General features: G+C 34.2%; 2 protein-coding genes across 2 annotated transcripts; both read right to left on the bottom strand.

Annotated features, from left to right (window-relative positions):
- Positions 1-2,299: 2,299 nt before the first annotated feature.
- On the bottom strand, positions 2,300-4,372 carry LOC125049021 (myosin light chain 1, skeletal muscle isoform-like). The gene is made up of 3 exons (XM_047648018.1): positions 4,096-4,372; positions 3,431-3,659; positions 2,300-3,183 (listed from the first exon to the last, which is right to left on the bottom strand). Exons 1-3 carry the CDS (start codon positions 4,261-4,263, stop codon positions 2,831-2,833), a joined length of 750 nt encoding a protein of 249 aa, XP_047503974.1. The 5' UTR covers positions 4,264-4,372; the 3' UTR covers positions 2,300-2,830.
- A 1,010-nt stretch (positions 4,373-5,382) lies between these two features.
- Positions 5,383-9,155, bottom strand: LOC125048862 (chymotrypsin-1-like). Its single transcript, XM_047647806.1, has 5 exons — positions 9,027-9,155; positions 7,995-8,190; positions 6,677-6,920; positions 6,385-6,534; positions 5,383-5,581 (listed from the first exon to the last, which is right to left on the bottom strand). The coding sequence occupies exons 1-5, from the start codon at positions 9,067-9,069 to the stop codon at positions 5,432-5,434; spliced, it is 783 nt and encodes a 260-aa protein (XP_047503762.1). The 5' UTR covers positions 9,070-9,155; the 3' UTR covers positions 5,383-5,431.
- Positions 9,156-10,324: the final 1,169 nt, after the last annotated feature.

Raw genomic sequence — 10,324 nt, forward strand, 5'->3', positions numbered from 1 at the left:
CTTTGGTATAGGCGAGTACTACACATTTAAATAAGACTTTATATCATATATATAAACATACTCAAAATCAAAGGTCCACAGATTTTATAAGAGCGGAATATTAATTTCGCCGCAATAGTTCATCTAATTTCATAAATTGACAGGAATTAAATCTAATAAATCAATGTTATCTATGAATGGCGCCAAAATTAAAATATGTCACAGAGTAAAATATTTCGACTATAGAATGTGTGACTATAGTGATGACCCTTGGTGATACAAAATTCGCGGATTTGAGTATGTATCGTAATATTATACAATAACTTGTTTAATCTAAAATAAAAAATAAATCAGTGGCGCTACAACATCTTTATGTCTTGGCCTCAGATTTCTGAATATGTTTCATGATCATTTTTTAAATCTAATAGGCAAGTGTAAAATGTGTATATATACTGCCTTTCTTAAATAATATGATAAATTGATAATATATATATTATGCTATATATAAAAACAGTGAACAAGCGTATTTACGACATCTTGAAAATAAAAATAAAAGCACTTTTAAAGCTTATAAAGTATTCAATAAAATTTGTTTTTCAAGTAAAATCCAGCGTATCTATTTTCATTAAGATTATCCTTAGATCTCCAATTATTTTTAAAGATCTTTATAATTGAATCTCGCAGTCCTTAAAGGACACAATTTGTAGCGGCGATTAAATGAAATCCTTAATTAGAATAGAATCTTTCTAAGCTTCACTTTTCTACTTAAACCAACCCTAATATATATGGTGTTATCATTGCACAGAATAAAAAATCGGTTGTCTGTAAAGTCGGTTTACTGACGATAGTTGAACGTGACAACGTCATAAAAAAATATTGATGGGATGGTTGCATTTTTAAAAAAAAAAAAAAATTTATTTGTTTAATAGGTATTTTGTATGGATATAGAGAAGGAGGTAAATGGAAATCACAATTGAATTAATCAAGTTACATTTATTTGTACGCATAATTACAATTATGTCAATTTTAAATGGAACGCCTCAGAGCGAGGTAACGCCGCGTGAGTCATGTTTTTTCGAATGTCCATCGAATTATAAGACGTTGTCACGTCAAAAAGAACTCGAATTGATGACCTCCTTCGTTTTTTTGCCTTAATAATAAAATCAGCCACGCAAAACTCTCATATTTTTCATCATATCTTTTTGACTTGAGATTAATACGTTGGAATACAATAGAGTTATTTATAAATCAAACATTTTCAATTACCAACATCTCAAAGGAGATGACGTGATCCATAATGTATGTAAAATATTTAGGCTCGGTAAGTTACAACATAGTTTCTGGAGGCCTAAGCAAACACAATTTCAAGAACTAGTTACCGTAACCTATTAAATCATTATTATCCTTCCGTGCCCACGAACATAGGCTCCACCAACACGTGAATGTCGAGGCTATTCAACTCCTTGACACCGCGGGCCTAGTGAGAAGACTGAAAAGGACTACACCATTTGAACTAATGAAATAGTGTTAGTGCACCTTAGTCTTAACAGCTAATGAAAATATAACACAAGAACAGAGTATCTTCCATTTATTAGAGACTGTAAATTGTGTTATTGGACACTTATGTTAAATTAGGTTAGACTTAAATTACTTATTTGTCTTAAATTAGGCTAGATCGTTATTTTCCATGATGACTTAGTAAAGACATATGTATAAAAATATATATATATTATCCTTCCAAGCATAAAAATTTATCACTGGTCAAGGAAATCCGGGATACACCTGGTCATACCCAAGCTAGCGATTTTAGTTGAATTGAATAATTTTATTGTTCCTTTTTGTTTGTTCCTTTTTGTTTGGTCGAAACGGGTCGATTCTTATGAAATTTTTTAAACATATTCAGTAAGTCTGAGAATCGGCTACTATCTATCTTTAAAACCCCTAAGTGATAAGGGGTGTTTGTAATTTTTATTTTTATTTTTTGGATATTTTTTTATTATGTGACTTTAAAAAATACATACAACACTAAATTTTCATCCCTCTACGATCAACCTCTATTTTTTATTTGAAAGTTATGACTTGAACTCAGAGGTTTATATAGAGAAAAAATCACAGAAACCCTAAAAAGTTTTCATTCTGGGAAATCCAACATTCTCCGGGGTAGCATAGCAAAATGTTCCATATTGGTAGGTACTAAAAAGGAAGGCTAAGTAAAATCACATTAAGGAGAAACGAAGTTCGCGGGGGTAGCTGGTATTATATATCATTTATGTAAGCTGTAGGATTAATAAATAAATAAATACATGAAATAAAAGAAAACTTATTTTTCTACATCCGTTTAATGTATGCAAGTAACATCTCTTATTCTCGTCCCATTTCGCATCTATAAAAATTATGCAGGATTGTTGAATATGTATGTATGTACGTCATTACCATGAGTTAATCGTTGTTTTCTAGTACTGAAATGGGAGACAATCTTTTGAATGTATACATTAACAAGCACTTCATCAACAAACTAATTCGTCACAATTAACAATTAATTCATCATATTAGGTAGATTTATTTTTCGAAATTTTAATACTTAATTTTATTTGTCACGGCTCAAGAACCTACTTGACAGCCCATTTACAACAAAAACTACAGTGCGCTTCCAAAACAAGAAAACCTATTAGACAATACTGAAAAACCAGCAGTAAACAAGAAAAACCAACCACTCTTTTTAGAATTATGAGGCATATTTGCCCTCTCGTGTAATTTTGATATATATTTTTTTAAATAAACAAATTTTTGCGACAATTACATCCGTTCAATATCTACTTTGATCACCAATGTGGCCAGACGATTTGTGTATCTAATCTGGAGGAATTAAGCCATCAGCAATCATCTTCTGTCTCTTCGCCTCTTCTCTGGCCTTGTTGAGAGCATCTTTCTTTTCCTGTTCTTCTTTCTCTTCTTGGGCTTTCTTTATCGCCATCGCGGCTAAAGTCTTCTGATCAAGCTTGTAGAAGTTAATCGGCTCCTTAATATACTTAACATCCTTGGCGTTCATATTCTCTATAAACTTAACGTAATTAAATGTCCCATCTTCTATGTTGTATGTTTTGTCTTTCATTGATAGTTTTATCCAGTCAACAAATTCAATTTCTGTTATAGGCTCACCCCAGACTGTTAGTTCTTCTCTTAATATTTCAAAATCAACAATACCTGTAAAAAATAAAATAACAATTTTAATAAATCTGAATTTGGTGAACGTAGACATTGCAAGTGTCCGTACCGCGCATGATATTGCTGGTAAAATTATCTCACTATCGAAAAGTCACATATCCCAGCGATTTTTATTAATGTATCTACTGCAATGCAAATCTTCAACTTAGTTTATTTTTATGTAGTTTGAGTGATAAATTACCCGTACCCCGTGTACCTACTATAAAACTTCGTTAGTCTTTATTACCTATCTCGTGCTCATCATCATGTGCAAGCGCAGCCATTGCTTTCGTCACCGCCAACTCGAAATCATCGCCCCAGTTCATTTTAGCCTCAATCATAAATAAGAATTCATGATATTCCACCGTATCAACTAAATCATCTTCCAAAAATAATCTGAAGAGTTCTTTTATTTCATGGGTTTTTGGATTGAATCCTAGCTTTCGTAACATGAATGGTATTTGTTCTATTTTTACCTTAAAACAAGTAACATTTTTTTTAACAAGTTTTTTTTACAAAATTAATTTGTAATATAAACATGACCAAATTGTATTAAAATTATAACACTTAAATAATATTAATTTATAGTAAGTTTCACTTTAATATACGAGTGTTATAGTTTATAACTTAGTGCAAAAATCAAAATTGAATTTTTCTGTACAGAAAAATTATTCTACTTGTAAATATTAGTATCTATGGTTAAAAAAATATATTTTTTTATAAGATTAGGGTTGCCTAGAAGAGATCGCTTATTAGCGAAAAGACCGCCCGTTGCATCTCATAATTTTTATGTATTACGTTATTTGTTTTTCTATAAAGTGTAAATAAAGAAATATTATATGTAAATAATAATAATGCATAAAACATCCTATATTTTTAATTGTGAACATTCAGATAAGTAAAGTTTATTACCTTATCTATATTTTCTTCGTCGCACGCTTTAAATAATTCTTTGAATTTCGCTAAGTCTTCAGGACCAAAACATGCTGGTGGTGGGGGAATCTTTTTAGGCTTGGGTGGAGGGCCGGGAGCAGCGGCTTTAGCAGGGGCGGGCTCCTTCCCCTTACCTTTCTTAGGCATTTTTAAAGAAGTATATATGTACTACACAAAAGATTTTATACCATTATATCACAATTTATTGAACTATAAAACTAACTTACTTAAATAACGAACATGACAAGGTCAATTTTTGACGTGGGCCACAACACAGAAACTCCCTAGTGTAGCGTTTTTTTTTTTTAATTTATTTGTGCCAACTGGGCTCAAGGTACTTCGCCAGTGTTGTGTAAATGGAGAAGGCACGAAGGAGATTGATCGGTGAAAATAATAATTTAAAAAAAATGAAATTCGATTGTTAGTTTTAAGACAGCATAGACAACACAAATATGAGTAATGACATTAATAAATACCTACTATTTCCTATTTACGAATAATTTATATATATAGGTATTACATTTTAATTTTATTCCTTTCTATATATTTATATAAAAATCTACAATATGGACTAAACACAAACATTTAACACTTAAAGGACGGGGTCTTTAGGGGGAAGAACGTCATAGAGAGGATAGGTAAGTTTGGGACAATTAAATAGAATGTGAGATACAGTGCCTTCATCCAAGCCACACTCACAGATAGAGTGATCCCTTATCCGGAGCTTGGCTAGATGAACAGGGGTGCAAGCATGACCAAGACGCAGACGAGAGATTTAGTGTAGCGTTCTAGCGATAGATGTATTTTGTCACAACCGTATTTCTGTCATGAATGAAGTTTTTATTTTATTTATTTATTATTATATATTTGTTTATATAGTCTGTTGTAAATTTGAAGATAGAAGCAAAAATTAATGTTACATATAGTACGCTTAATTAGTAGTGGAATTGACGTAAAATATTTTATTTTTAAAATTCCCTCAGGGTAATCTACGTGATGGGCACTTATTAAGTCTTCGACATAATATGTCCGGTTTTCTAGCATTATATGCTTACACTAATAACATTTTTACACCGTTTCTACTTTTAGAAGAAATAAATTAAGAAATTTAAGCGATAATTTTTTGACTCACTATGATTTTGTTTCTGGAATTGTTTTAATTACACAAGGGTACGGCGTCGCTATCCTTTAACATAGTCACGTGACTTGGTTGTGAGACTCTTTATTAATCAGAGACAATTGCAATACAAATGAAACAATATTATGTTCGTGTCAAAACTTTAATATTCCTAGGTAGGTAAAGCTGAGACTAAATTTATGTGTAAATAGTACTATATATCCATGTCATGTATGGACGTACTTCTGTGTAGACAGTCGGCACACCAACACCGCAATGATTGTCTATATTAAATGAGGCAATCCCATACAACAGTCCCTGATATATTAAAGGACTACCGGACTCGCCCTGCAAAAATAGAAAATGCACATTACAGTAACAAAATCAAAAGCTCTCTAGAATTTCATTCGTGCGTCGGCCATGTACCGGAATGTTTTAATATTTAAAATCCATGACGTGCATCAACTTTTTTTCTAACTGAACTAAGATCTTGTTGTACCACACAAACTTTGTGCCATTATCCTTTGTTTCAGAAAGCGTTCTGAGCATCCAGCACGCTAACACGTTATGTATTATGGATTGTTGCGTTCTTGTTTCAGCCGGGTGCTACGGATGCCGTTGCTGTATGGAGCTGTTTATTCCATTCTCTAAGGTGATAATCGTGGCAAGTCCCAGCCATAGTTATCTCATAGTTTAAACGCCCTTGTGGCCCCCCATTCAGAGCGAGAATGCCTTAAAGTCTTGGCAGAAGCGGCGTCATCTTCATCGTCATCATCATGATTCGAATACGTCCACTATTGTGGAACCAGTTGCACACTGAAGTACTTCCGAATCAATTCGACTTAGATTACCTTAGATTCAAGATAAGAACGCCGGCAACGCACAATTGCCAGCCTTCTGGCAGTGTGAGTGTCCATAGGCATTAACTAACATCAGATGAGCCCCCTGTTCCATAGAAAAAAAATATATTCGTTGTTTCGAGATGACGCAAACAAACCTTTAATAAAAAAAACAAAAGATAATTTAGCCCTTTTTTAATTACTATTATAGATCATGTCTATGCCTGACAGTATTTTTTATTTATAGTCCAAGGAGAATGTATCCCATTATCACTATTTATTGGACACCCTCGTAAATAACAAATAACTCACGTGACAAACTCCCTTCCCGTATTCTCTTTGAATGCATATCTTTGTATGTGTATCCTTAAAGTAATTAGGTAAATACTTTAAACACACATCGTATGGACGAATATGAACCATAAGTTTTTGCAAAACATCGGTTCTCCGTGTCCGATATTTCTGAAACCAAAAATAGACAATAGAAAAACATTGAAGTTCTAAAGCCTAGTAAATTACTAACAACCATAATTAATATATTTTAAAAAATATGCGCAAAGGACAAAAGATAGATGTGATTATACCAAATTATTATTTTGCTTACATCAGTAAATCCCCAGCCCACTATCATTGCGTCTTCTCCGACGGGTACAGGTCCCAAAGACAATAGGATACTTCTCACATATTTATTAAACACAATATCCGTTTTTGTTTTGATAAGAGAAATGTCATCAGATTTAGTTCTATTTTCAAAGTTTCCATTCACAATTCTGTCTACATAATAGATTGATCCGCCCTCCGATAGTTTGATTGATCCAGCCACTATTCGAATATCCACGGGTTTGACACTAAAAACAAATGATATTTATCATAGAAACTCTAAATAAAGCTAAGGTATAAATTTCAATGATTCAGAAGAAAACGAGAGTATAGTGTCCAATGACTGAAGGACCTAATAACTCGCCTAAGTCAGACGCCGCTTGTAACTTTCGCTATGTATAATATATATTATGTCGCAGCCAATTAGCATAATAAGCCGTTCAATCAACAGCCTAGCCTCTTAACTAAACAGTGCCGTTAAACTAGCGACCTGAAGTATATTCAGCCAGTTGATCAAACAACTGGGCAAATGACTTGGATCGATGACGTTTCATTACTTGCTTAGCCTGTTGACTGTCAATTTAAATTTAGTTCCACTTTCTGCCACTCTGGTGTCGGCAAACCACAACTTTGATGGTGTTTTCCAAAGTTTAAGAAAACAACAAGAGTGTACGCGTGTGTGGAGTACAATGGAAGAGTGTATATGTATTTAGTGTTATGGAATAGTGACAATAATAATGTATATTTAGCTGTGATTGACTCAAGCAATTTAATCTTTAAATCTTTTTTATGTCAGATGTTTCATCTTTTTTATTTCTGCCACATGGTCACTCTATCGTACGAATGGCCTAAGTTTATTAAATGTTGTTACAAATGCTACGGCTGAATATCTTACAGGCCGCTAGTTAAACGGCTGCTAAATGGTAGTCTATTAATTGAACGGCTTATTATACTAGTTGGCTGCGACATATATATTCCAATCTTCACACCTTGATATCAAATTTAAAATAATTAGAATTGACTAATGTATATCGTAGTTATATTACCGCAGTCGCACACAATTAAAAATATTATTTTTGTCGCAAATTCTTTTCCAAATTACGAATGCAAAATACTCTAGGCGTAATCACAGCTTTCCAGTAAGTAAAATAAAATTGTTGGAATTAAAACGGAGCGGCGGAAGATTTCCCAGTTCTTCTCGACCTATAGGACCTTGAGAGAACTGGCAGTACCTAATATAGTTCCTATAAGTTTATTAAAACATTGTGTTAAACATAATGTGGCTACAAATAATACTTTAATAAATGTCTTGTTACGGTTACTTGACTGTGCAGTGTGCAGCGCTGACTACCCATCTGTAGGTGAGAATGCTTCCACCACACACATGACCGTCCAGTATTTCCCCTTTTTGTCTGATTCTGAGTGATACTAAATATGGAAACTCGCCTGCTTCCGCATCACTGCCTCCCACTATATGTGGGCTAATACCATCATTCGTGAATTTATCTTCAGCCTGACCTAGGACAACATTACAATTAGCGTAAAATAGCTATTACATATTTGTTTTAACGATTCATGAAATTATTACCTTTATTATTACTACCTACCTACCCTTATTATTATTAATATTTTAAAGTGTGTTTGTTTCGCCAATAAATAATAGAATAACAACGAAATATCTGATATCAGTGATATTTATAGAACCGGTGAAACATCCTTTGTCGCTACTCCTCTTTTCGAAAACACTCTTCTTAAAGCCACAACCAGCATTGGAATACTTGGCGTTGACATATCGAACGACGTTCAGTTTCGCGGTCACTTGGTGGGAAAGGCTAAATTAGTCTCCAAAAAGCTTGGTGTGCTCAGCAAGGCGAGACGGTACTTCACTCCGGGCCGCCGCTTGCATCTATATAACGCACAAGTTCGGCCCCACATGGAGTACTGCTCTCAACTCTGGGCGGGGGCTCCCCAGTACCAGCTCCTTCCACTTGACCGTATTCAACGCAGAGCGGTTTGAATCGTCGACGACCAATCCCTCTCCGAGCGGCTTGATCCTTTGGCGTTGCGGTTGACGTCCGATGATGAAACTCAGCTGCAGGTATTAATCCGAACAACTCCTCTGAACACTCTCCGTGGTAACTGCGGTAGGTGATGCAGAGTGACGCCACATCTCTACGGAACGCCAAGGGATCAAGCCCTTATTGTTGAATTTTGATTCAAATTTCCAGTATTTGTCTCAACTCGTTGACAACTGATTGTTGCGCGTGCCTTATTCAATTTCTGGTCCTAATTCCACGAAAACCATAAAGAATTGGTAGTAAAACAATAGGTTTTTTATCCTAATTTGAACTTACCGAGCGTTATCGCCGTTGACAGTAGGAAAAGGTAGAGATACATTTTAATTTAGTATTAATTAAAATAAAGTAACCTCTTTATTATATACACCGAGTGAATATGTGCGTCACAATGTTTTAACTGTTCTATATGCAAACTAATTACAAAATTACAATTATTAACATATACGTGTTATTGTGCTGAATTAAATTTACAACATATAAAGTACAATATTTTTATCCTGACTTCTCCTTCGCGCAATTCATTTCTAAAGGTTCTTCGAACAATTTCCTCCACTACTCGTTGTAAAACTCTGTCTTTCAAGTAGGGGATCAGCTTAGATCTCTGGTGCCCTCCACTCTCGCTGTAACTATCACTTTTTCTAAAAGCATATTCTTAACCTACATAGTCACAATAATAATTAAAATTAAATTAAAAAAAATTAGTCTTTGTGGCAGTGTATCTTTAATGCTGGCATTTCCTCGCGATTGCGATACTTCGTTGAGCGAGGAAAGCTCCAGCTCGCGTCACCGGTACTATCTACCAGGTGCCAACTTAAATCCTTAATTTTTTTTTATTTGGACGACTCATTGGTCTAGTGGTTAGTACCCCTGACTGCGAATCCATGGGTCCCGGGTTCGATCCCCGGCTGAGACGAACATCGATGTGATGAGCATTTGGTGTTGTGCTTAGGTCTTGGGTGTTTAAATATGTATTTATATGTCTATCTATCTATAATATGTATGTATATCCGTTGCCTAGTATCCATAACACAAGCTTCACCAGCTTAGCATGGGACTAGGTCAATTGGTGTGAATTGTCTTAAAAAAAAAAATTGCGCGTATGCACTTGAACCTCACGGCCCAAGAGTCTCTACTCCAAAGGGAATAAAATCAGTTGGAGGAAGAAGAGGATATTTGAGCCGTTTATTATTTTCTGATGAATTAGTTTTTAGGGTATGGTATATATTATGCATTTCTGAATGTATATAATGTTGACAGAAAAATGCACCCGACTCATAAAAACGAAGAAAGCCAAATTTTTGACGACTACTGTAAGACCAAACCAGTAAAACATATTAAATGTTTTCTAGTCGAACACTTTTTTTAGATGACATTATAAAACGAGTTCAGCATGACGTACCTGCTCTGTACTTCGCAAGCAAACTGCTCAGTCAATTATTTTACAGTTAAACGTTAACCAACATAAAACAATAAGTTAAATAAATATTTCCATTTCAACTGAGTTTGTCTTCAAATATTTCTATCGAGTAGACCTATTTGTGGTTACACTGGCTGAGTTCACAAGAGCTAGTATT

The sequence above is a fragment of the Pieris napi genome, chromosome 4 (assembly GCF_905475465.1).
Source record: "Pieris napi chromosome 4, ilPieNapi1.2, whole genome shotgun sequence".
Taxonomy (NCBI): domain Eukaryota; kingdom Metazoa; phylum Arthropoda; class Insecta; order Lepidoptera; family Pieridae; genus Pieris; species Pieris napi.

Coding starts and splice junctions, on each gene's coding strand:
- LOC125049021 (XM_047648018.1), bottom strand. CDS start 4,263: ATGCCTAAGAAAGGTAAGGGGAAGGAGCCCGCCCCTGCTAAAGCCGCT. Junction 3,660..4,095: donor ACGAAGAAAATATAGATAAG/GTAATAAACTTT, acceptor ACTTGTTTTAAG/GTAAAAATAGAACAAATACC. Junction 3,184..3,430: donor TGATGATGAGCACGAGATAG/GTAATAAAGACT, acceptor TATTTTTTACAG/GTATTGTTGATTTTGAAATA.
- LOC125048862 (XM_047647806.1), bottom strand. CDS start 9,069: ATGTATCTCTACCTTTTCCTACTGTCAACGGCGATAACGCTCG. Junction 8,191..9,026: donor GTCAACGGCGATAACGCTCG/GTAAGTTCAAAT, acceptor ATGTTGTCCTAG/GTCAGGCTGAAGATAAATTC. Junction 6,921..7,994: donor GCTGCACACTGCACAGTCAA/GTAACCGTAACA, acceptor ATTTGTTTTTAG/TGTCAAACCCGTGGATATTC.